Source organism: Staurois parvus, unplaced genomic scaffold (assembly GCF_062004578.1).
Source record: "Staurois parvus isolate SC_StPar_1 unplaced genomic scaffold, SC_StPar_1.0 ptg000066l, whole genome shotgun sequence".
Classification (NCBI taxonomy): domain Eukaryota; kingdom Metazoa; phylum Chordata; class Amphibia; order Anura; family Ranidae; genus Staurois; species Staurois parvus.
The window spans coordinates 2,380,001-2,407,192 of NW_028317862.1; the positions used below are offsets into that span (position 1 = coordinate 2,380,001).

Sequence of the window (27,192 nt, forward strand, 5' to 3'; positions counted from 1 at the left end):
ACTTCACATGAAGTTGCTGTTCTGTCTCTCCAATTTAAGCATTGAACGTGTGATCTCTGTAACGTATAGTTGTGATGAGATAGCGATAACGCCAATCTTATTTGAATAAACCAGCAGTGACTTGATCCAGACGACACCTTGTGAAGTGTATTCCATAAACTGAGAGAATCTTACTAGAATGAACATCGGATAGGTCAAAAGATCATAATGTGATCTACTCCATGAGACATGAGGCTTGAAGCTGAGGTGCATTACTGAGAACATGAACAAAGGGGTGGAGCTATCTATACAGAATGAACTAAACCAAAGGAAAGGGAGGAGCAGAGACAAAATACAAAGAACACTTAAAGGCATATGACAGTCACTATTTCAAAGTCGGATGGCAGTGCGACTTCGGGTGCATCTTCATAGACATCTGTGCGACTTTATGCACAGATGTCTGCAAGTCACACCCCAAATCGGCAAAAGTAGTGCAGGAACTACTTAACCCTAGGTTCACACCTAAACGTTTTTTACGCGTTTTGCAGAAACTCAGTACAGTCCATTTAACATGATTTCCTATGTGACAGGTTCACATCTCCGCATTTTTTACCGGTGCGTTTTTTGGAAAGGGTCAGGGACTTTTTTTTTTTAACACAAAACGTTGCGTTTTTGGTTCTATAGACTTCCATGGGAGTGCTACAGAAAAGCATGTAGTGTGTTTTTGCTGTGTTTTGTGGATTAAATCTGCCTAGCGACAAGAAAATAATAAAAACAAAAAGTGAAACGCATCAAAAACGCAATGCAGGAACACCTCAAACGCAACCTGCATAGGTGTGAACCTACCCTACCAATTAGAACGGTTCCACTGCTGATCATTGATCATTAGATGCGATTTGAACGGTCAAATCGCAAGACCATTCACATCAGCGTGAACCAGTGCTTAATGGGAACATACCAGCAGATGATTCTGATTGGTTGCTTCAATTGACCGTTTGTAGCTGGAGCGCTCCTCTTGTTATATTAATAAATGTGTGTGTGTGTATATGTATACGTGTGTGTGTATATGTATGTATGTATATGTATGTGTGTGTGTGTGTGTGTATATATATATATATATATATATATATATATATATATATATATATATATATATATATATATTGTATCCATTGAAAGAAAATCATTTAAGAATTGTAGACATAGAAAGTAGTATTACAAAGATGTACTGTACATGTGTCTTGTGTCATATTGTCCAGGAAATGATTTGTTTTTACACCCATTTGTGTACATTGCATCATGTGACCACAGTTACAAAAGCCTATTGTTAAAGGATTTATTCCCAATGTATTTGTAACCATACTGTTAACCTCCAAGGTGTAGTGTTACTGTAGTCAAATGACTGCACATCTCTCCTGTCTAATGGAACAAGATCAGACAGGTGTGAAAAGCTATGTTGATCTTTTAACACCCCCCCCCCCCCCCCAGTCCCAGAATGTTCTGCCAAGCTGAGCATACAGGTATATGGAAGTACCTGCTGTGTTGAGTGTCTGAGCATAGTCTAGTTGAGCATGCATACTGCTCTGCTCTGTCAGTGTGCACAGTTTGCAGTTTTTACTTTTAGGGCTCATATACAGTGGGGCAAAAAAGTATTTAGTCAGCCACCAATTGTGCAAGTTCTCCCACTTAAGATGAGAGAGGCCTGTAATTTGCATCATAGGTAGACCTCAACTATGACAGACAAAATGAGAAAACAAATCCAGACAATCACATTGGTTGATTTGGAAAGAATTTATTTGCAAATTATGGTGGAAAATAAGTATTTGGTCAATATCAAAAGTTCATCTCAATACTTTGTTATATATTCTTTGTTGGCAATGACAGAGGTCAAACGTTTCCTGTAAGTCTTCACAAGGTTGGCACACACTGTTGCTGGTATGTTGGCCCATTCCTCCATGCAGATCTCCTCTAGAGCAGTGATGTTTTGGGGCTGTCGCTGGGCAACATGGACTTTCAACTTCCTCCAAAGGTTTTCTATGGGGTTGAGATCTGGAGACTGGCTAGGCCACTCCAGGACCTTGAAATGCTTCTTACGAAGCCACTCCTTCGTTGCCCGGGCGGTATGTTTGGGATCATTGTCATGTTGGAAGACCCAGCCATGTTTCATCTTCAATGCCCTTGCTGATGGAAGGAGGTTTGCACTCAAAATCTCACGATACATGGCCCCATTCATTCTGTCCTGTACATGGATCAGTCGTCCTGGTCCCTTTGCGGAGAAACAGCCCCAAAGCCACCCCCATGCTTCACAGTAGGTATGGTGTTCTTTGGATGCAACTCAGCATTCTCTCTCCTCCAAACACGATGAGTTGTGTTTCTACCAAACAGTTCTATTTTGGTTTCATCTGACCATATGACATTCTCCCAATCCTCTTCTGGATCATCCAAATTCTCTCTAGCAAACTTCAAACGGGCCTGGACATGTACTGGCTTAAGCAGGGGGACACGTCTGGCACTGCAGGATCTGAGTCCCTGGCGGCGTAGTGTGTTACTGATGGTAGCCTTTGTTATGTTGGTCCCAGCTCTCTGCAGGTCATTCACTAGGTCCCCCCGTGTGGTCCTGGGATTTTTGCTCACTGTTATGATCATTTTGACCCCACGGGGTGAGATCTTGCCTGGAGCCCCAGATCGAGGGAGATTATCAGTGGTCTTGTATGTCTTCCATTTTCTAATTATTGCTCCCACAATTGATTTGTTCACACCAAGCTGCTTGCCTATTGCAGATTCAGTCTTCCCAACCTGGGGCAGGTCTACAATTTTGTTTCTGGTGTCATTCGACAGCTCTTTGGTCTTCACCATAGTGGAATTTGGAGTGTGACTGTTTGAGGTTGTGGACAGGTGTCTTTTATACTGATAACAAGTTCAAACAGGTGCCATTGATACAGGTAATGAGTGCAGGACAGAGGAGCCCCTTAAAGAAGGTACAGGTCTGTGAGAGCCAGAAATCTTGCTTGTTTGTAGGTGACCAAATACTTATTTTCCACCATAATTTGCAAATAAATTATTTCCAAATCAGCCAATGTGATTGTCTGGAATTTTTTTCTCATTTTGTCTCTCATAGTTGAGGTCTACCTATGATGCCAATTACAGGCCTCTCTCATCTTTGTAAGTGGGAGGACTTGCACAATTGGCTGACTAAATACTGTTTTGCCCCACTGTACACTGCAGCTGATAAACTCACGTTTAGGAGATGTTCAGCTTTTTTTCAGCAGCCCCTGAACTCACCCTAATGTTTTCCTATGTGTCCATGTACACATCGCCGTTTACAGGCAGTTGAGTTTATAGTCGGTTTTTTTTTTTTTTTTAAAGCAACAAACTTGTGTTCAGACGTCGATGTTATCAGCGTTTCAAACGCTAAATGTGGCAAATTGCGTTTATAAGCGTTTGCATTTGAAATTTGTTTTAACTCTTCCAGTTCCCAATGCTGTCCAAAACCTTTTTTCATCATGAAAAATGCATGCAAAGAGTTTTCAAGGTACTCAGATGGACAAAACACTTAACAGAGGATGTTCCTACCAAGCTTGTCACACATTGTAATGACCAATTTACACCTCAGACCTCTCCCATCCTTGGAAACAAAAGAAATGTTAATGAGCAACTCACACCTATTTATCTCAACACATAGTGCTGTCTCTGCTTCTACTCTCTGTATGTCTCTGAAATAGTTAATAATTTACCACTTTTCAGTGCATTCTGGGCATTTGGAAGGTTCTCCTGTGCTTATCTTTAACAAATTTATTTTTTAAAGGTTTCTTGCAGTAATCCTTTATGTATATGGTACCATTTAAAGTAGACTCCCCCACCACCACCACCACCACCACCACCTTCCCCACCACCTTCCCCAGCCAGAAGTGTCTTCCAGGGAGATATCATAGATAAAAACGGCAAGATCAGCAAAAGAATGACTGGGCTTGTGACCGCTAAGGAAAAGCGCATTTTCTTTATTTTTCTGCACAGATCTCATGCTGATGTCATTGGTGGGCTAGCAGCAAAAAACGTGGAAGAAGCCTGCCTCCAATGAGCCCTATGAGTCAAGATGGCAGTTAAGGCCCCATGTACCTCCATAATATGAAAACCACTGCCTTGGGTATATCCCCAAGTACAAACGTTACCTGCAAGTTTGAAATATTTATACAATCATTTGAGCATTTCTTTGCATTGGCTTTGTATAACTATGGGAGTTGAGGTAAGGAAGGGGTACAAGTGATTTCACAAGAGCTTGAATTTAACTTTGTAATTTTGCATGTTTCTCATGTATAGTCTGCCTGCTAGCACACAGCTTTCATGTGTGTAAAGCTTAATTATTCCTAATGATAGCTGGAAGGATATCCTATAATCACTTCAGAGTGTTTCCCTATCTCCCTCCCATAGACTTACACAGGTATTTTTTTTCTACATAGAGATTACAGATCTACTGAATTCCTATTTAAAATGTGTTCCAAAAGATGACACTTGTTGTTAGATGTGGACTGTACTGTATTTGGGTCCCTCATTCATCTTCTGTGGTGTTGTTCCAAATTGAGAAGGTATTAGGCTGAGGTGGTAGGGACTCTTAATGGGCTTTTAGGGGTTGACTTGGTGGTCGACCCTCTTAACCTGTTTACTTGGTCACAAAGATCAAAATCTACAACTCACTATCTTGAGAGCATTAATTATAGCCCGCAGATTGTACTCAAGTGGACCTCTCCTCCGCCCCATTCTCTCTGAATGGATAACCGAGCTTAACAAATTCTTTATGAAAAACATACCTAATATTTTAGGAACTCTTTGTGGATGTGTGAAAAAATATGGTCCAAGTGGATAGACTGTATACAACCTAATGTTTGATTTATGAGTTTGTTAATCATTTTACCTATGATATATTTTTTTTTTCTTTTTTTAGTTGGTTTGTTTGTTCTGCCCTATTTTGTTTTTGTATGTTTTGTTTGTAAAATGGGAAACATTTTTTATAAATAAAAATCTGAATTTAAAAAAAAAAAAAAAGATTGCATAATGTTACAGATTTGGTAGACATGTCGAGCATGGTTTGTCAGAGCAGATTAAACAGTCCAGCCTGTGCTGTGTACTGCAGGAATGCAGACTTGTATGGCCCTTTAACCCTGTGGTATTTTTGGCATTGCTCCTAGACTGTGATGTCTAGGGAACATATTTTGTATCTCTGATATTAAAAAGATTTTGGGGGTGTTTTTCTGTTCTATGGACTAGAGGGGTAATTAAAATGTACAGCTGAGAAAGATATTCCTGAAACGTGTATTGAAACCGTATAAACCACCACTCCCAAAGCTATTTAGCTGATTTTAAGAGAATTGCAAACTGTTGGCGCTATATAAATCTTGTATAATAATAATAAATTGGAGCTTTTTATTTCTTACTATACAGCATGTATGTACAGTTTATGCTCTACGAGTCTCACCCAAGAGTGTTACACTCGGTAGCATAACCGATATTCAGACAGCTGGCTTCTTGGAACAAACCACTATAAATGCCTTCCCCAAACAAACATAGGCAGACAATGCCCATCTCGTGCAGACTCCACCTCCGCAACATCGCCAAAATCTGCACATTCCTGACCCCAGAAACCACTAAACAGCTTATCCACTCCCTCATCATATCACGACTCGACTACTGCAACTCCCTCCTCACTGGCCTGGCCCGCCGCTGGCTATCCCCGCTTCAGTCCATCCTGAATACGGCTGCCAGACTCATTCACCTTTCCAACCGCTCCGTTTCCGCCACTCCCCTCTGCCAATCCCTCCACTGGCTTCCGATTGCGCAATGGATCAAATTCAAAATCCTAACACTGACGTACAAAGCCGTCCACCATACTGCCCCGAACTACATCACCGACCTAATATCCAAGTACCGCCCAGCACACACACTCTGCTCCTCACAAGACCTCCTCTCTAGTTCCCTGGTCTGCTCCTCCCATGCCCGCCTCCAGGACTTCTCCAGGGTGTCACCCATCCTCTGGAACTCCCTGCCCCAACCCATCAGATTATCACCTACTCTCCTCTCCTTTAGGTGCACCCTGAAAACCCATCTCTTCAGGGAAGCCTACCCCACCCCCTGCTAACTTGCCGACCTCCTCCACTCTTCCTACCACTCCATCCCCCACAGCTATCTCCTCCTGTGCCACCATCCCCTCCCTCCTAGATTGTAAGCACGAAAGAGCAGGGCCCTCAATCCCCTCATGTTTTGCATTGTATTGGTATTGTTCTGTCACATGTTCTGTCCCCCTTTGTAATGTACAGCGCTGAGCGAACTATTGGTGCATTATAAATACTGTATTATAATAATAATAATATCAAACGATTTGTACCAGCAGGCCATCCTCCAGCACCAAATATGATCAAAGGATACAAGTGGATTGCTTGGGATTGAAAATGGATATGGGCTTTGGTTTGAATGAAAAAAAAAAAGTATTTCCTCCAGACATCATGTAGCTGTGTCCAAGCGGACACAGACCTGTCATCCGCCTGCTAAGCGGAGATCAGCAGAGAGATCCCCCACTGAGCAGACGGATCCACTGATGGTCTGCTCCATCTGAAAGGGGCCTTGCGCTGCAGAAGGCCCTATCCATGAATTGTGGACCATATGGGATTTATTAGGGCAGAATCTGCCAGTGTAGATTATTTTGATTTTGGGTGATCTGCATTGCTCAGTAGGGATACTTGTTTTAGTGTTGGAGGGTTAGGACCTTTCCAGTTGAAAAGTATTTGCTTTTTGCACCTGCATCCCCCTTGACTTGCATGCAGGTAGCCTATGGAAGTGAATGCAGATGCAGCGGCTTCCCAGACACAGCCGTATGTTAGAATCTGACAGATGTGCAGGAGTGGGTGCATGGCTGTGAACGCACACGGTCTGTTTTCAGGCATGTAATAGGTGGCATATGATACTTTTAAATTGTAAATGAACTAAACTTAATTTTTTCTTTCTTTCTTTTTAGTTGGGGTGTCCTTTTTTCACATCCAAGGGATTATACTCCAGTGTGCACCACAGAGCTTGGGCGGGCAGTAAAGTTGGCACCAGAATTCAAGAAGCGCAATGTTTCTATGATTGCTTTGTCCATAGACTGTGTGGAAGACCATCTGGGATGGAGCAAGGTATAGATTAACTACTTATTGTGTATTCTTAGTCCTTTCTGGCTGTTACTGAAATGGAGACAGGGCAGTTGGGGGAACTCTGACCTTTGGAGAAAAGGCTGCTGTTCTCATTTTAAAAAAAGATTCACTTGTGCATTACAGTTAAACCTCGTCCCCATTTTCTTCTGTTGCCCCAAAGATTCCTTCCATGTGGGACAAAAACTTTAATTTATGACAGCAGCAGCGAGGGGGGAAAAAACAGTGTGTGTATTAAAATAAACACACAGCATATATCTGCTTGCCGACGGCAGAGCGGCTCTTCTGTGCTGGATCACGTAGCTAGTATGTGTTCAGTGCTTCTGGGGAGAGTGCGCACCTGCTGACCAAGCTGTTCTGTGATTCGTTACAGCACAAGCTCAGTGAGTCCCAGCCAATGACTGAGCACCAGGACCTGCTGATCAGCTCAGTGATTCACAGGCAGAGCTTTGTGATGGTAAACATCACAGAGCTGTGTATAGCGACGTTGCATGACCACAAAATTGTCAGTTAAAGTAACGGAGCGCTGTAACACAAAAAATGGCCTGGTCAGGAAGGGGGGTAAATCCTCTGGAGGGCAAGTGGTTAATATACATTTGTTTGTTTTCAGTTTTTTTGTTGTTTTTTACATGTAGCAGAGTACATTTTGGCTTACATTTTTCTTTTTATGTTTTTATTGGATATGTTTTATAGCAAAAAGTAAAAAAAAAAAAAAAGAGATAATAGAATGGATATTATATACTAAGGCATAAAATTAATATCAAAACTATAACAATATTAAATCATATAAATTTGCGCACTGAGGCGCTATAATGAATAATGGTGTAAAGGATAAACTGATTAGTCATAACAATTTTCACTCTATGGCGCTAAAAGCAATTAAATGTGAGAACGTCCACACTTGATGTCATAAGGTGCAAATAGTGGTGTATAAAAATTTCCCCAAATCCAATAGCAGCAAATTGGTGAAAATCCGTGACCGTGGTGTCTAAAAAGGATGAGTGTAGATTGTGCAAACTAATGAGCATTTGAGTAAATCAAAGACCAACTCCTGGTCATCTGCATCTGGATACTGGAACAATGGGGGTCATCTGGCAAGCATCAGCTAGGCAGGTAGAACACTATAGGGATATCCAGGCTCCAGGAATGCACTCTCCAGACAGCAGGGGGAACCAGACATGCAGGTTAACCTCCCTGGCGGTATGATTATTTCAGATTTTTGGTGCTGAAAGCGGTACCATTTTTTTGCATGGAAATATGTATTTTTTTTATTGTAGGCTGTAATTTTTAGGAAAAACTCACTGAAATCTGTCCGAACAAGAGTCTAGTAAACATCCCGGGTATGATAAAATTTGAAACACAAAATCATAAATTATAATTTAATAAATAATCATAAAAATAATATAAAAATAATAAAAAATTTAATTCAATAATATAATCAAACCAAAAACACTGAAATGTGAAATAGAGCGCCAAGTTCGCACATCGCTGAGTTCAGTCGCAAAATCGTTTTCAGTTTCTGATGACGAATTTCCCCCACGAATCATTATCACTCAATTCTGTAAGTGGTTCTGATTTACTATCGCTGTTCTCTAGCTGATCTAAACCGCTTTTGACCTAAGGGGACACTTTTTGGACGCCGTGGACATTTCTCAGTTTCCAGGCAGAAAGAACAGACAAAATGCAGGCGGGGCGCAGGACAAAGCACTAGGGACAATATGTATGTGAAATAGGTTGAAACAGCAATGTTTTACTGTGTAAAATGAAAAAAAAAAAAAAATGACATTTTTTAAAATTTTTAAATTTCGCGGCGGCGGCGCCCGTACGTCCCGACGTCACAGGGACAGGACACAGAAGCCGGATGCCGGCATCGGCCGGAGGAGATGGCCGGGGACGCTGCAGGGGACACATCGTGGGAGCGCAGGGTAAGGTAAGTGAAGAACACATGCCGGAGCAGTGCCGCAGGGTATTCCCGAGTGTAGCTCGTGGTTACCATTTGTGGTACTGAAATGTTACCCCGAGCTACACTCGGGAATACCGCCAGGGAGGTTAAGCAGGGTCACCTGGACAAGCCAAAGCAGAAGAAATCTCCAATAGTGTAGTACTTGATTGAATTAAATGGATGATAACATGAAAAAACACTAACTTCGTGACCCTGCTTAACCTGCATGTCTGGTTCCCCCTGCTGTCTGGAGAGGTGGGTGGCACTGATGGGCACTGGTGGGTGGCACAGGTGGGCACAGGTGGGCGGCACAGGTGGGCACTGGTGGGTGCATTGCTGGGCACAGGTGGGCGCACTGTTGGGCACAGGTGGGCGCACTGTTGGGCACAGGTGGGCGCATTGCTGGGCACAGGTGGGCGCATTGCTGGGCACAGGTGGGCGCATTGCTGGACACAGGTGGGCGCACTGCTGGGCACAGGTGGGCGCATTAATGGGCACAAGTGGGCGGAACTTGTGTGTGGCACAGGTGGGCACTGATCATCAGGGCACTGATGATCAGTGACCCTGATGATCGGTGCCGATCCCTGTTCTGACAACTGCCGGTTTTCGGCAGTACTTTCCTCACGATCTGACAGCGTGAGGAAAGTGCAGCCGAGAACCGGCATTTGCATTTCCCAGTGATCAGCGTGTCATTGGACACGGCTGATCACGTGGTAAAAGGCCGCTGTGATTGGCCTTTTACCATGTCACGTGATCAGCTGTGTCCGCAGGACACAGCGATCACGGAGATCGCCCGGTGCGCGCCCCCGGAGGTGCGCAGGAGAGCGCGTTCTCTTCCTCTTCCTCCTGGCGTGCCCACTGAGATGGCTCTGCGTGCCAGCGGTTCGCCATCACTGCCCTATAGTGTTCTACCTGCCTAGCTGATGCTTGCCAGATGACCCCCATTGATCCAGTGTCCAGATGCAGATGACCAGGAGTTGGTCTTTGATTTACTCAAATGCGCATTAGTTTGCACTCTCTGGTTAGTGCAATCTACACTCATCCTTTTTAGACACCAGAGTCATTGATTTTCATCAATTTGCTGCTATTCGATTTTGGGAAATTTTATACACCACTATTTGCACCTTATGAGGTCAAGTTTGGATGTTCTCACATTTAATTGCTTTTAGCGCCATAGAGTGCAAATTGTTATGACTGATCAGTTTATCCTTTACACTATTATTCATTATAGCACCTCAGTGCGCAAATGTATATGATTTAATATTGTTATAGTTTTGATATTTTATGCCTTATTATATAATATCCATTCTATTTATCTAACATCAACGATGCTTATATTTTATTTTTACGATTTCAAGGAAAGGTTTTTAGAGGTTTTACCTTTTTTATGCCAGCAGCTATATCTTTTTTTATCCAGCGCTCGTTTATTAATATATATATATATATATATATATATATATGTGTGTGTGTATGTGTGTGTGTGTGTGTGTGTGTGTATATATACACACACACATGTGTATGTGTGTATATATATATATGTGTGTGTGTGTGTATGTGTGTGTGTATGTATATATATGTGTGTGTGTGTGTGTGTGTGTGTGTGTGTGTGTATATATGTGTGTGTATATATATGTGTGTGTGTGTGTGTATGTATATATGTATGTGTATATATATGTATATGTGGGGTTTTTTTGTTTAAAAATGTTCAGTCTTTTTATTAGTTTGCATAATAAATTAAATCCAGTGGTAATCAAATACCACCAAAAGAAAGCTCTTGTGTGAAAACAATGATATACATGTAATTTGGGTACAGTGTTGCACGACCGCGCAATTGGCAGTTAATGTGGCGCAGTGCCACATAGCAAAAAATAGCCTGGTCACGAAGGGAGGTAAATCTTCCAGAGGGCAAGTGGTGATTATACATATACACTCTCCACTTGACATTCCCTTTAGGAGAGTTAAAGAATTGTTTGTCTATTTAACGAGTTATGGTGCTCTGGGGAAAACCACCAAGTGTGAGCCTGCCTGGGGCAACTGGAGCAAATAACAGGTGTGGATATCTGGCAGATGTGTCTGCTGCCCATGTGATTGTGTACTCAATCCTGCGTAATCTCTCTAGAGCTCCGTGTGTTTGTCTATTTGCTGGAAGGGCAGGCAGTTAGTATTTTTTCAGTAGGAGAGATGGTTAGCAGTGGCAGCAGCTGTGTTTTTCTCAGCATAAGTTGCTGATGATAAGTTGGTTACTTCTAGGTTTAAAGGATAAGTTCACCTTTGGGAACATGTTACATATTCCACCTGTGTTTTAAGGTGGAACATGTAACCTGTTCTCACTCCTGCAGCTCTCCACCCGATTTCATCCCCCCCTTCCCTGACTGCGGAAAGGTATATTCTCCCCCACCCGCTTTCACAATTCAGGCAGATAAGCAGTACTTTCACTTGTAAGTCAACTTAAGGTCCGCTTTCAGACCAACTTCTATCCTCCTCATTCTACTTACAGTTTATACAGCGGTGACTATGGGTGCATCTAGTAGTAACAGAAATGGTTAATTTTGAACCAGCTTGACCCAAAAAAACTTTTTTAAATAAAAGCAAAGCTAGAGTTAGGCCGGCCATACATGGGTCGAAATTCGACCTAAGAATAATCGGCCAATTTTCGCTCTGTTAATGGGTCAATGGCACCGGCTGACTTTCATGGTTCCTCCCCTTTTTGGTGATCAGGCATGTTGGAAAATTCGTGAAAAACAACTGATTTTCGACTCAATGATGGTCAAATCGTACGATCATTTTTCCAAAAAGAATATGCGCATGAGCCGTGACCTGGAAGGCACAGAAGTTTCGCCTGTTATATGGGGTGAACTTTATGACTTGATCGGCTGATTTTTGAAATCCTTGATGGCACCATCGGATTACCGAGCAAACGACGTTTTCGATTTTAGGACAAAAAATCGTTCAGAATTTGAACCATGTATGGCCTGCATTAGGCTTTAACTGACAACATATGCAGATCAAAGATCACCGATTTGCTATGCAGATAAATGTAACTGTAAATACAAATTCTGTGTCAGACGATCTGTTTTTGGACAGGAGCAGCTATTACAGCTGATGTATTTATACAGCAACTCCCGTCTGTAATTTTGACAGGTGGGAAATGCTTGCAAATGTGGGGAGAGGGCTGAAGGGCTGGCGCTGTCAATTTATGTAGTGCTTTCCATAGTATATGTTGGACATTCACATCAGTTCCTGCCCTCAAGGACCTTTTATTCCACGCTCCCTACCTCCCATGACTACATAGAGTACTAGGGCCAGTATAGACAGGAGCCAATTGACCTTCCAGCATGTGTTTTGGAATGTGGGAGGACACGGAAAATATGCAAAGTAGTGTCATGGTTGGGATCCAAACTGATGACCCTAGTGCTGCAAGACAGGACTGCTAATCACTAAGCCACTGTGCTGCATACCCTGCCATGTGTAATTCAGAAGAAGTGTGTTTTCATTTTTTTTTTTTTTTTTGGGGTGTATGTGCTATGCCCAGCATCCACAACTGGTTTGGTGTGTGTGAGTGTATGTGTGCAATTGGTTAATCTTCTGTGCAATCATTAAGAGCTGATTCACACGTGTGTGGATTGAAGCTCAGATTTCATTGCTAATTGATACAGTAGTTCAGTGGTACAGGTCAGGTTTGCATCTGGTTCAGGTCAGGATTTTATCCTGTTCACACATTTGCAGTTTAGAAACTGCTCCCATAGAAGTCAATAGCCTGTAATCCACACCTGAACTGGACGACACTGCTCAGAAATTGTACAGGACTTTTTTTTTTTTTTTTCAATCCGCACTACCAGTGCACTGGACATATGTGAACAGGTACCATAGGAAGCAATGCTCTTTCACATGGCATGCGTATTGGATGCAGTTCAAACCGCATCCAATCCGCATGTATGTGAAGCGGCACTTAAGAATCAGTGTAAACTATTTGTTAAAATTCTTGCTCCTACCCTTGCATTTACAACTTTCAGTGCTACTTGCGCCTGCTCTGTGTTGCTTCCCTGAACTTCTGGTCTTCACAGGAAAGAGTTAACAATGGACAGTGAAGTCTCCAGTTAGCAGCATGCATGTTTGAAGATAGGAGGAACAGAGTAAAAAAGCTGTAAGGAGAAGTATTGTAACCTCCTCTGCAAAGCCTGCATTAATCAGGTGATTTAGGAGGAGACCTCTACACTGATTAAGGACTTTGTTGCTTTATTAATAAGAAAGTGAGAAACCAGAGAAAACAAGAGAATACAGTATATAAAGAGTATGTATACTATGTAGTCTAAGACGACATTCACACCCCTGCCTCTTTCATGTGGTGAGGTTTCAATATGAATTTTACACGTGTTGGCATTCATCCCTATTGAAGTGTTTATGGAAGCTAGGACAAGACATGATATACCAAGATCAGATGTAAATTGCAGCCTATGCGTTTTGTAAAATGTTGGTGTAGAATCATTGATAGAAGCAATGCCCTAGTATTGCTATTACTAGCCTATTACTGAGATATGAAAGGTATTGCCCTTAATAAAACTTCTTCAAAAACTCTACAATGTACGTCTATGAATGTATAAAATTCTTGGTATTTGCAGGAGATGAAGTATCAGGAATTCACCTAGTTGTATATCCTCTCTGATGATACAAGAGTGTATTGGATAAAGGACAACTTCCCTTCTAGCGAAATTGTCCTTTTTAAATACCCCCCCCCCAAAACCACTCTGAGTGGCAGCCACCTACCTAAAATGTTTATCTTCAGCTCCCCTTCTGAGATGTTTACTATCTTAACCTCGGAAACTACTAAGCAACTTATTCACTCCCTTGTTATCTCTTGCCTTGACTATTGTAATTCCCTCCCCATTGGCCTACCTCATCACAGGCTATCCCCTCTTCAGTACATCATGAATGCTGCTGCCAGACTCATCCACCTTACTAACCGTTCTGTATCTGCCACCCCTCTCTGCCAATCTCTCCACTGGCTCCCAGTTGCCCAAAAGATAAAATTCAAAACATTAACAATAATGTATAAAGCCATCTATAACTCTGCCCCAAATTACATCACCAATCTTGTCTCCAAATATCACCCAAACTGTACTCTCCGCTCCTCGTACGACCTCCTGCTCTCTAGCTCCCTTATCTCCTCCTCCCATGATCATCTCCAGGACTTCTCCATAGCGTCCCCCATCTTTGGAACTCTCTACCACAATCTATCAGACTATTGCCTACTTTGCTCACTTTTAGGCGATCTCTGAAAACCTATTGTTTCAGGGAAGCCTATCGTGCCCTCAGCTAATAATGGAATCTTCTGCTCCTCCTTCCAGTCCATCCCCCACAGTTAATACCTTTTGTACCACTAGCCCCTCCCTCTTAGATTGTAAGCTCCAAGGAGCAGGGCCCTCCTAACCCTCTTGTATTGTTGCTGTATTGTCTCCCTTTATATTGTAAAGCGCTGAGCAAACTGTTGGCACTATATAAATAATAATAATATGTGACCTGACTTTGCAGAAAGTCCTGGCTGCACCCAGCTCCCTAGCACCATTTTCCCCATTTATTCATATGGTTGTATCTGTACTCTTCTGGGGGGCTGCCAGTAGTACAGACCAGCTATAGAAATGAATGAGAGCAGCTAACGTAAAATCTGGATGCATCCAGGACTTTATTCTGCAAAGGCTGTCTGGTGCTGAACAGGGCCACACAGTGGGGATCCTGGGATCGGGATTAATGGGTAAGTATTTTTAGGTAGGTGGCTTTTAGTGAAGTTGTCACTTTAAAATTGTCCTATATTTGCCCTAGCACTGCCGTTTACCGTACCCCTACAAACCTTCCAAGTATGTGTTGTACATTTTTACAACCAATGTCTATTTCTAAAAGATTCACTGTTATTTTTATGATACCAATTAAAGTTCTTGTGTGTTTTTTTTTTCTTCTTTATAACCCAGGACATAAACTCTTACAACTGCGATGAGCCAACTGAGACTCTGCCCTTTCCAATTATCGCAGATCCTAAAAGGGAACTTGCTATACTGTTGGGTATGCTGGACCCTGATGAGAAGGACAGTCAGGGTATGCCAGTGACCGCCCGATGTGTGAGTATCCTGAGGATAATGAGTACTAATGCTTTAATTCCAGTGATGTGTAATTACTGAATCCTCTGTTCTGTATTTCTTCAGGTCTTTATTATTGGTCCAGATAAGAAAATGAAGCTTTCTATCCTATACCCAGCAACCACTGGTAGAAATTTTGATGAGATCTTGAGGGTTATAGACTCCCTGCAGCTTACAGCAAACCACAGTGTTGCAACCCCTGTGGACTGGAAGGTAACAATGACTTGTTTGGTGTAATGCTAACCGCACATGTTGCAACTCTTTTATCTTTCACTGAAATTGTAGTATACTGTGTTTCACTATAGGCAGCATGTTAAAAATATATTCCAGTTTAAGCGGTTATAAAGCCTAGCTATTTTTTTTTTTACCTTCATGCATTGTTTTGCATCCACTTTAAGGCTCCAGGCACATTTTTGACTTGCTGCTAGTAGATTCAGCCTCTCATTGTCTAAGTGAATTGGATTATTCAGATTGAATGTCCCAAAGCTAATCATAGCTAATCATAGCATATCAAATATGCGTTTAACGAAACCATTCTAGATATGTTACAGCTGTGCCAATCAGGTAAATTTAACCCCTTGATGCTGACGTTGCATAAATATGTGGCATCACAGAACTGGGCTTTTTTCCATGGGGCCGCATATTTGTGTATCTGTCTTTGTGCTGGGAGCGCATGGCGCGATCCCAGCAGAAAGACCAGGGTGTCATGGAGAGCCCCAGGTCCCGTAATAACGATTGGGATCTGGAACTCCCAATTCTGGGTCATGATCGCTGTGATAGTCTCTGATTGGCTATCACAGTGATCAGTCACTGTTAAGCCCCCACCCCCCCTTGTGTGTTTTTTTGTTTGTTTGTTTTTTTTTTGTTTTTTTTTTAATTTGTATCACTGTCCAGTGTGTTTTTAGGTTAAAAAAAAAAACCCACACAAACGGTGCACTATTATTTCTGAGCTGTACTGCAGGTACGATTTTATTAACACATGTCAAAGTTGAAAAATTTTACTTGGGCTTTAAGATTTGTTTTACCCTTAGGTGTGAAGGGGTTAAGGAGGAACTATAGGCAAAACCTTTTTTTCATTGGATAGAGCAAGGGAGGGTTATAACCTCTATCAGATTTTTTTGTTTGCCATATACAGTTGCACATAAAGTATGTGGACCCCTTGGGATTACCTGGAGTTTTGCATGAATTGAGCATAAAGTGTGCTCTGAACGTCACCTAAGTCACAAAAATAGAAGAACACAGTCTGCTAAACATAATACTACACAAACATTAGATGTTGCCATGGTTTAATTGCACATAACATGTAAACATTCACAGTGCAGGGAGGAAAAAGTATGTGAGGCCCTAGCTTAATTACTTCTCCCAGAGCTAATTGGAGCCAGGAGTGAGCCAACCTTGACTCCAATCAGTGTGATATTGGATGTGTTGCTGACAGCTGTCCTGCATTAAAAAACACAAACCTGTTTTGGGTTTACTGGTTTCAAGAAGCACTGTCTGATGTGAACCATGCCTCGCAGAAAAGAGCTCTCAGAAGACCTACGATCAAGAATTGTTGACTTGCATGAAGCTGGAAAGGGTTACAAAAGTATCTCCAAAAGCCTTGATGTTCATGTGTCCACGGTAAGACAGACTGTCTACAAATGGAGAAAGTCTAGCACTGTTGCTACTCTCCCTAGGTGTGGTCGTCCTGGAAAAATGACTGCAAGAGCACAGCGCTGAATGCTGCATGAGGTAAAGAAGAATCCCAGAGTGTCAGCTAAAGACCTACAGAAATCTCTGGCACATGCTAACATTTTTGTTGACACATCTACAATAAGGAAAACATTAAACAAGAATGGAGTACATGGGAGGCCACCACGGAGGAAGCCATTGCTGTCCAAAAAGAATATTGCAGCACGTTTGAAGTTTGCAAAAGAGCACCTGGATGTTCCACAGCACTACTGGCAAAATATACTGTGGACAGATGAAACCAAGATTGAGTTGTTTGGGAAGAACACACAACACTATGTGTGGAGAAAAAAAGGCACAGCACACCAACATCAAACCTCATTCCCACTGTAAAACATGGCGGAGGGAGCATCATGCTTTGCTGCCTCAGGGCCTGGACGGATTGTTGTCATTGATGGGAAAATGAATTCCAGAGTTTATCAAGACATTTTGCAGAAAAACGTACGACCATCTGTCCGCCAACTGAAGCTCCGCAGAGGATGGGTGATGCAACAGGACAATGACCCAAAGCATACAAGTAATTTAACAAAACAATGGCTGCAACAGCACAGAATACGCCTTCTGGAGTGGCCCAGTCAGAGTCCTGACCTCAACCCGATTGAAATGCTGTGGCATGACCTTAAGAGAGCGATTCACACCAGACATCCCAAGAATATTGCTACACTGAAACAGTTTTGTGAAGAGGAGTGGTCCAAAATTACTCCAGATCGTTGTGCAGGTCTGATCTGCAAGTACAGGAAACGTTTGGTTGAGGTTATTGCTGCCAAAGGAGGGTCAACCAGTTATTAAGTCCAAAGGTTCACATACTTTTTCCTTCCTGCACTGTGAATGTTTACATGTTATGTGCAATTAAACCATGGCAACATCTAATGTTTGTGTAGTATTATGTTCAGCAGACTGTGTTCTACTGTTGTGACTTAGATGACGTTCAGAGCACATTTTATGCCCAATTCATGCAAAACTCCACGTAATCCCAAGGGGTTCACATACTTTTTCTTGCAACTGTATGTCCCATTGCGGAGATTTCCCTTCACTTCCTGTCCCATAGCCAAATAGGAAGTGAGAGAAAATCCCTGCAAATTAAGGGAATTCCTTGGGCAATTCCCCAGTGGATGATTTCCCCTTCCATTACTTTTCTGGGAACAACCCAGAAATTGTGGATTTTCTTTTACTTTCAATGATAATGGTAAAAAGGACAAATAGAGAGGGTGAACAACTCAAAGTATAACTACAGGCAAACTTTTTTTTTTTTTTTTTTGTTATGGATAAAGTATCTTGGAAGTTGAGTACCTCTCTCCTTTGGGATCACTATGGCTTTGTACACACGGGCTTTATCTTTGTATAAGAGCAATGTGTGTAGAGCACGTGTTTGCCAACCTCTTTAGCAAACCCCAAGCAGCTTTTTTAGCTTCATTACTTGCCATCACAACTCGGCTACCAGCGGGACTATATTAAAGTGATAGGAAAGCAGTTATTTTATTTTTTAAAACAACAAACGTCATACTTGCCTGCTCTGTGCAATGGTTTTGCACAGGGCAACCCCCAATAGCAAGCTGCTGGCTTTGGGGGCACTGGTGTGTGCTTTCTCCTGAGCACCACTCTATGCATCCATAAGACAGAGTCGCGGCTCTGAGCCACTCCTCATTCTCTCCTCATTGGCTCGCTGGCTGGCCGATGACTTTCACTGTTGTGTCTCCACCAATGAAGAGAGAGCGACTCAGGACAGTTGAGGCTCCCATGCACATTGCTGGATCGGGATAAGGCTCAGGTGAATATTATGGGGGGCTGCTGCACACAGCAGGTGTAATGCATGAAGGTAGAAACCTTCTACCTTTACAACCACTGTGCTGAAGCCTAGATTCCTTTTTGAGGTGAGGTAGTGAGTGTGCCATAACATCTAAAGCCTTTTTACACTGTGTAAGTTAATTCATTGTGTTGAATATGCTTTGTATACAACCTAACAAACTCCTTCTTTTCATGCACTCAGCTTGGTGACAGAGTTATGGTTACACCAAATGTACCAGAGGCGGAAGCCAGCAAGATCTTCCCCTGTGGCGTTTTCACCAAAGAGCTGCCTTCTGGGAAGAAATACATGCGGTATACTGCTCAACCACATTAAGCGTCCACGGTGAACCTTTCTGCTGGGCGGTGAATAGAGATTGAACCTGGTTTTACACAAATAATCAAATACCTTTTTTATGTATGATTGCCTCACTTGCATTTCCAGCCCACAAAAAAAATGACTCTGAATCATTCTGTAATTTTTGTATTAGTAACTTATTAATATTATACCTATCATAAATGAATATTTGCTTTTCATGTAAGGCGTGGTATAATAATGGGTTTTGTTAGCCTGCACCAAATCTCTAGTCACTATTGCACTTCTGGTACTTCAAAATTATTAAGACTTGCCAATCTGATTACCAGGGGATTTAAAGGGGTGTCAAGCCCTATGAAGATCTGTTCAAGCTGCAGAGTGCCTTTTGACCAAATCCAATGCACTTAAAGTAGTCTCTTATTTCCTTCAAGAAGATCTTTTCCATTTGGTTTAGAGGAATAACAATTTCCAGGAGCCTTTGTACACCATCTAGGCATTGTACTCACTACATAAAGCTTGCATTTTAAGTATCTAGTCTGGCTGTGAAATTATTTTTGACAAATAAATTTTTCAACTGAACTGAAAAGTGGTCTTTTGTTTTAATTGCTCTTAAAAACAGATTATAAATGTTGGAGATATCTGTAGTTCATGTTAAGGTAAGTCCTTATGCACATGGGACATTTTGATAATGCTGGTAACATTAGCTGTGTAAGGTCACGTTAAAAATGTGAGTTTTTTAGCATTTGTGAATTGACGTTTGGCTGCGTTTTTCCCGTGTTTTTCATCTTTTGTGGTTTTCAGCCGTGTTTTTGTTTTTTGTTTTTTTTTTTTTTACCAAAAATTTTTTTTTTGGTCAAAAAAAGTCCAAAATGCTGTTTTGCCATGTTTTTCAGTGTTAGAGCGTTTTTACAGCAAAAAAAAAAAACTCCTCTAGAAACCCACTAGTCCTGGGGGTTTTTTTCCAGCCAAAAAACATTCAGTACAGTCTGTGTGCATGGACACATAGGATAACATGCTGGGGCGTTTACTAGCTGTAGAAAAAAATGTCAAAAGCCAAAAACAGCCGCTGTAAAAATGTCAAGTGTGCAGGAGGACTAACTGATACACTAATTCCAATTTACCTTTTGTGCTTTTAACAGATATTCTAGTGTCCTATGTACCTCCTTTTATGCTGCTTTGAAATCCCCTGTACTAGTTCCTGGCCCATAAAGGTATATGGAGTCTTCTTGACACAGAGGGGAGAATGTGATTGCCTCTCCTTACTCTCATGTGACATTGCTGGTGATTGGGCATCCAGAGACACAGTCCTGGAAACATGGGAAATAGCAGTTCTGTGCAGCATACAGAAGACTTCTGCTTCTTCAGTTTGGACTTTAATGTTTTACTGATACTTTTGGTGCCTCTGGAAAGCTTTTCTGCTGTATAGGAGAAGCTACCAGAGATGATACGCTGAGGAAACTGACTGACAGCTAGACGACGAGGTGGCTTGATTATGGGGCAGCACAGTGGCTTAAATGGTTAGCACTTCTGCCTGGAAGTACTAAGGTAGTTGGTTCGAATCCCAGACATGGCACCTGCCTGGAGTTTGCATGTTCTCCTTGTGCCTGTGTGGGTTTCCTCCGGGTACTCCAGTTTCCTCCCACACTCCAAAGACAAGCTGGTAGGTGAATTGGATCCTGTCTAAATTGTCCTAATATGTGTATGTATGAATGTAAGTTAGGGACCTTAGATTGTACACCCCTTGAGGGTTAGGGACTGATGTGAATGTACAATATATAAGTGTACAGCGCTGTGTAAATTGACAGCGCTATATAAGTACCTGAAATAAATAAATAAAATTACCAAAATTCTGCAATGACATTCTAAAAGACTGAAATGTTGAACATCTCTTTCATGGCATCCAAAAGTCACTTGAATGATCCTGGAGATTCTTTACCCATATATTTCTCTATATATAAAAAGTCTAAATACCCCTGTAAAAATGCCAGTTTTTTTTTTTTTATTATTATTATTTTTGTCTTCGATCTAAAAAAAATCAGACCATGATAAATCCCTTCTCATTTTTTTTTCCTACCTTTTTAATGTGACCTATAACATGTGCAATTCAATTAAACAAAATCTGCAAATTGGGGGGGGGGTAATAAAAATAAATAAACTTACAATATTGTGCCTGCATAAAAATGCACACTCTTAAACTAATACTTTTGTTGAAGTGCCTTTGTGGTTTTATGACAGCATGCAGCCCTTTGGGGTAGGAACCTGTCAGTATAGCACATCTCGCCTTAGGAATCTTTGCCCACTGTTCCTTGTAAAAGTGTTCCAAATCTGTCAGATTGCAAGGGTATCTCCTGTGCACAGCCCATTTTAGGTCACCCCACAGATTTCCAATTGGATTTAGGTCTGGGCTCTGGCTGCGCCATTCCAAAGCTTTGATGTTCTAGTGAAGCCATTTTTTTGTTTTTGGAGGCATGCTTTGGATTATCGTGCTGAAAGGTGAAATTCCACTTCATATTCTTCTTTTTAGCAGAGGCCTGAAAGGTTTGTGCCAAAATTGACTGATACTTGGAACTATTCATAAGACCCTCCACCTTGAGCAAAGCCTCAGTTCCAGCTGAAGAAAAACAGCCCAAAAGCATAAGCATAATAAAGCCACCACCATGCTTTACTAAGGGTGTGGTGTGTGTGTGTTGTTGGTTTTTTATTTTTTTTTTGGGTTTTTTTTCAGTGTAGATTTTGTGTCAAACATACTTTTAGCATTCTTGGTGTAGGTTTTTTGTAAAGTGTAGCTGGGCCTGGATGTTTTTCTTCGTAAGAAAAGGCTTCTATCTTGCCACCATACCCCACAGCCAAGACCTATGAATACGGTAGATTGTCACATGTACAGTGCCTTGAAAAAGTATTCATACCCCTTGAAATTTTCCACACTTTGTCATGTTACAACCAAAAAACGTAAATGTATTTTATTGTGATTTTATGTGACCAACACAAAGTGGCAGATAATTGTGAAGTGGAAGAAAAATAATAAATGGTTTTTAAACTTTTTAAAAAGTAAATATCTGAAAAGTGTGGCGTGCATTTGTATTCAGCCCCCCGGAGTCAATACTTTGTAGAAATGCCTATTATTGCAATTACAGCTTCAAGTCTTTTTGGGGATGTCTCTCCCAGCTTTGCACATCTAGAGTGAAATTTTTGCCCATTCTTCTTTGCAAAATAGCTCTTGGCAGTCTCCTGGACCAGTTTTCTAGTGTTTTTTTTTATTTCATGTTTTTTTTCCCATCAATTCTGGAGGAAAGTCCAGTTCTTGATAAGGTCACTGTTGTGTCATACTTTCTTCACTTGATGACAGTCTTCACTCTATTCTATTGTGTAACTAATGCCTTTTGGATTTTTTTGTTTTGTTTTTGTTTTGTACCTTTTTTCCTCACATACCTTTTCAACATTGACATCCCTTTGATACACTCTGTGAGCTCTTTGCAGACTATGGCTTTTGCTGCAAGAGGCCACTGAGTGAGCCTGGGTTCACACTGATGCGGTGCGGAATTCGCAGCGTCTTCTGTGCGAATTCCACACTGCATCAAAATCGCACCCTGTCCAACCAAACCGTTGCGGGTGTGTATGTTAACAACACCCCGAAATCGGTCTTCAAAATGCAGTGCGATGTGCAGAATCGGATCGCATAGGTGTGAATACCCATGTGATCCAATTCTAGTGCAGACCAAAAAAAGGGTCCTACACCTTTTTGGGTGAGGTGCGGTTAGAGCCATACAAAAGGTATAGCTCCAATCACAACGCACACAAATCGTATGTGATTTGCACAGGAATGCGGTGCGGTTCCTGTGTGAATCACATGCGATGTACCGCACCGCATATATGTGAACCCGGGCTGAATGTAAAAAGAAATCCTCCTAGAACAGCTGAACTTTATTTGGGCTTAGACAGTCACTTTCATTAATGGCAGGTGTGTACTGACTACTATTTAATATCAGTTTAAATGCGATTTGGTTAATCCTGAACATGGCCGCATCACTTATTCTAAGACTGGAAGTACACTTGTGCAATCAGAATTTTTTTTTTTCCCCCCCCCCACTAAAACAATTTCAGTTTTTTAATTGAATTGCATAGATTGGTCACATTAAAAGTGACATTCTTACGTGATTTCTCTTTGAGTGGTTTTGGTGGGGTTTTTTTTTTTCTTTTACATCACCTGTATATAGCAGAAACGCTTGTTTGCAGATGACAAGAGCTTGGTATTACATGCTCCACATATTTACTTCTACGCTTCTTAATTGAACCTGTAGTTTTTGTGAACTTTAACCTTGCAAAAACTACAATACCTCTAGCTATTCTTGTTTTTGGCCCCTCAGAGAAGGATGCTACCCTCATACCATATAGTGTAAAAATTAGTGTGAAATTGGGGGGAAAAAAACAATCGTGTCTTCTATACTTTTTTTTTTTTTTTGTCTCCGGTGTTTCTCCATTTTTGCAGTCAATACATTAAACTTGAGAAAATCCCACTATGTTTGTTGGTTCCCATTCACACAGCATGCTTATTATATAATAGTAAGATTTTTTAAATTATGTTTTGTAATATTTTACTTTTTTTGGTGTTTCTCGGGGTAGGTGTCATTGCTTTTTTTGAACAGATGTCAGAGTGTGTGTCCCAAGTTTGTCATTAATAACATGCAATGCATGAAGCCCAGACTCTAAACCTTTAATCTTTCCTAAGGACAGACAGTGTTCAAATCTAGTTACAATTGATAGGATCTGCCTGCATAGTACAGAAAGGGTTATTATGGTAAATACAGCTGTGTATCCCCCTCATAAACAGAAGTATGCAGTATGTTTTCCTTGCTGGAGAGTTCAGAATAGAGCAATCTTAAAAGAAAAGCTGCAATTTTTATTTATTTTTCTAAGTTCTGCTATGCAAATGGGGACATGTAGCAAATATAAAGCCGGTATTAACCAAGTTGGCTGCAAATAGCGGAAATACACTTTTAAGTGCCACCAAGTAAGGGGAAATGCCTCAATCACCTTTCTTTTACCTTCAGTGCCTGCGGCAGGGTTTCCACTAAAGCAGTGGTGAGATCTTTTGCACTCAGATCCGCTTCTCCTTCCATGAAGGCTGCCTGGTCACCTGGGCTTAGGTCCGTGCAGATATATGCTCGGTTTAGTATGGTTACATTTCACACCTTCTGTTTCCCGGTGATGCCTAACAGATCGTTCATCCGATATTCTCAGTGTGTATGAGGTTTTAGGCTTCCTATAAACTGCTTGAGAAAAAAACAGTGATACTCCAGGTTTTGACCATGGAATGTGAATATACACTATATTGCCAAAAGTATTGGGATGCCTGCTTTTACACACACATGAACGTTAATGGCATTCCAGTCTAAGGGCCAGTTCACATTATAGAAACACTGTCCAGATGCATTCCGGATGCATTTTTGGGGCATTCCGGTGAGTTTTTGATGCGTTCCAGTTCATTCCCCCCCCTTTTTTCAATTGAAATAGGGATATTCTGCATCTTGAACGTACTGGAACTGCAAGCACTGATGTGAACTATGGCATTGGCAACCATATAACCTACTTTATGTGCGTTTTGGATGCAGCAAAAAAGCACACAAACGCATGTAGTGTGAACTAGCCCTTAGCCCATAGGGTACAATATTGAGTTGGCCCACATTTTGCAGCTATAACAGCTTCAACTCTTCACTGATCACTTTATTCGTGTCACTGGTGATGTCAGTGTACGTCGAAGCGTCAATGTCAGATTGGCTTCTGCACTACCACAGTCCCACTATAAGTTGCTTATCACCACCATTACTTTTATATAAAGAAAAAATTCCATTATATATACTATAGCTTGTAGATTCTCTAACATTCGAACAAACCAATTAATATACACCTATTGGTATTTTTTTTACCCAAGACGTAGCAAAATAGATTTTGACCAAAATTTATAAAGAAATTAGATTTTTTTAAATTTTTTATTAGATATGTTTTATATCAGAATGTAAGGGGTTTTTTCCCCCAAAATTTTTGGTCTTTGTTTATATAATAAAAAGTAAACAGCCCAGTAGTGATCAAACACCACCAAAAGAAAGCTCTATTTGTCTAAAAATTTTTTATAAATTTCATTTGGGGTACAGTGTTGCATGAGAGTACAATTACCAGTTAAAGTAGTGCAGTGCTAAATAGCAGAAAATGGTCTGGTCATGAAGGCGGTTAAACCTTGTGGTGGACAAGTGGTTAGGCACCGGAGGGAGATTCAAGCTGGCACCTCTAGGAGCCTGTCTATCCATTTCACTTTTGTGTTAGGTGTGGAGTAGCCCAAAATGCAGGAATGCTCTATGTACAAGTTCTGACCAGGTCTTGTGATGTATATCCTGGCATCACCCCCTGCCATGCCTCACTACTGAGGTGGTTTAATAGTGATGGATCAATACAAAGGTGCAGAGGGTGGTGCCAGGCTTTTTATCATGGTGAAGTCCCAACCGTAGAGCCAAATGAATGTGCAGGTACCTGCTACCAAATATCACTGTTGCTTCACATTGAGATTATTTTAGGTTTGCTTTGAGTGATTTCTAAGATTGGCTGCTGACAACTGGATTGTGGTTACTACAGGGAGTCTGAGATCATAGCTTGATTTTTTTTTTCTTCTAGACCATCCTTTCTCAACCTTTTTAACACACAGGAACCCTAACTTTTCAGGGTCAGGGAACCCCTACTAAAAATTTACTATATCTACAACTCATGATACATAAGTGTTATATTTAGTGGGAAGAATGCTCCTTTCACTTGTGGTCATTGTGAAGAATTACCTCCTTACAAAAAGCTAAAAAGATCAATGGTGTCAGGAGGAACTTATCTGAAAGGCAGAAATTGCTCATTACTCAAGGAACTCTAGTTGAGAAACACTGTTCTAGACTGTAGTACAACAGTCTTATGCTTTGCTGACAATTGCTCTCCCAGACTTGATGCATTAAATCAGTGTTTCTCAACCTTCTTTCAGTCAAGGCACCCTTTAACCTCCTTGGCGGTATGATTCTTTCCGATTTTTGGTGCTGAAAGCAGTACCATTTTTTTGCATGGAAATATGTAGTTTTTTTTATTGTAGGCCTGTAATTCTTAGGAATAACTCACTGAAATCTGTCCGAACAAGAGTCTATTAAACATCCTGGGTAGGATAAAATTTGAAACGCATAATCATAAATTATAGTTTAATAAATAATCATAAAAAATAATAATATAATACATTAAATTCAATAATATAATCAAACCAAAAACACTGAAATGTGAAATATAGCGCCAAGTTAGCACATTGCTGAGCAAAGTCGCAAAATCGTTTTCAGTGTCTGATGACGAATTTCCCTAAAAATCATTATCACTCAATTCTGCAAGTGGTTCTGATTTACTATCGCTGTTCTCCTAGCTGATCTAAAACCGCTTTTGACCTAAAGGGACACTTTTTGGACACCATGGACATTTCTCAGTTTCCAGGCAGAAAGAACAGACAAAATGCAGGCAGGGCTCAGGACAAAGCATTAGGGACAAGATGTATGTGAAATTGGTTGAGGCAGCAATGTTTTACTATGTAAAATGTAAAAAAAAAAAAAGACATTTTTTTAAATTTTTAAATTTCCCGCCAGCGGCACCTGTACGTCCCGACGTCACAGGGACAGGACACAGAAGCCGGATGCCGGCATCGGCCGGAGGAGATGGCCGGGGACGCTGCAGGGGACACATCGTGGGAGCGCAGGGTAAGGTAAGTGAAGAACACATGCCGGAGCAGTGCCGCATGGTATTCCCGAGTGTAGCTCGGGGTTACCATTTGTGGTACTGAAATGTTACCCCGAGCTACACTCGGGAATACCGCCAAGGAGGTTAAAGTCCTGGAAAATCTTGAGGCACCCTTTAAAATTATGGACAGGCTTAAGGCACCTCATTTTAAAATGTAAAAAACTATTCTAATAGTTTTACCTAATGCATCAACACTCACACATGTAGGACACCCAATTCTAGAGGGGATTTATTCTTCAAAAGCAATCACACTTTTTCACACATACTGAGATAGTATTCCAGTGTTTCCTTTCTCCCTCAGTTTCTCTTTATCACTCAGCTAATTTGACCCCATTACTGACA

The 27,192-nt window shown here is 41.3% G+C and overlaps 1 protein-coding gene across 2 annotated transcripts in view; it reads left to right on the forward strand.

Moving 5' to 3' along the window:
* The window catches only part of PRDX6 (peroxiredoxin 6), a 29,667-nt gene extending 10,031 nt beyond the window's left edge, over positions 1-19,636 (forward strand). For both annotated transcript variants that reach the window (XM_089668885.1, XM_089668884.1), the window contains exons 2-5: positions 6,983-7,139; positions 15,060-15,206; positions 15,291-15,437; positions 18,940-19,636. In XM_089668885.1, the coding sequence (XP_089525011.1) occupies positions 6,983-7,139; positions 15,060-15,206; positions 15,291-15,437; positions 18,940-19,071 (583 nt within the window). In that variant the 3' untranslated portion in view covers positions 19,072-19,636. The remainder of the gene's footprint in view (positions 1-6,982; positions 7,140-15,059; positions 15,207-15,290; positions 15,438-18,939) is intronic.
* Positions 19,637-27,192: the final 7,556 nt, after the last annotated feature.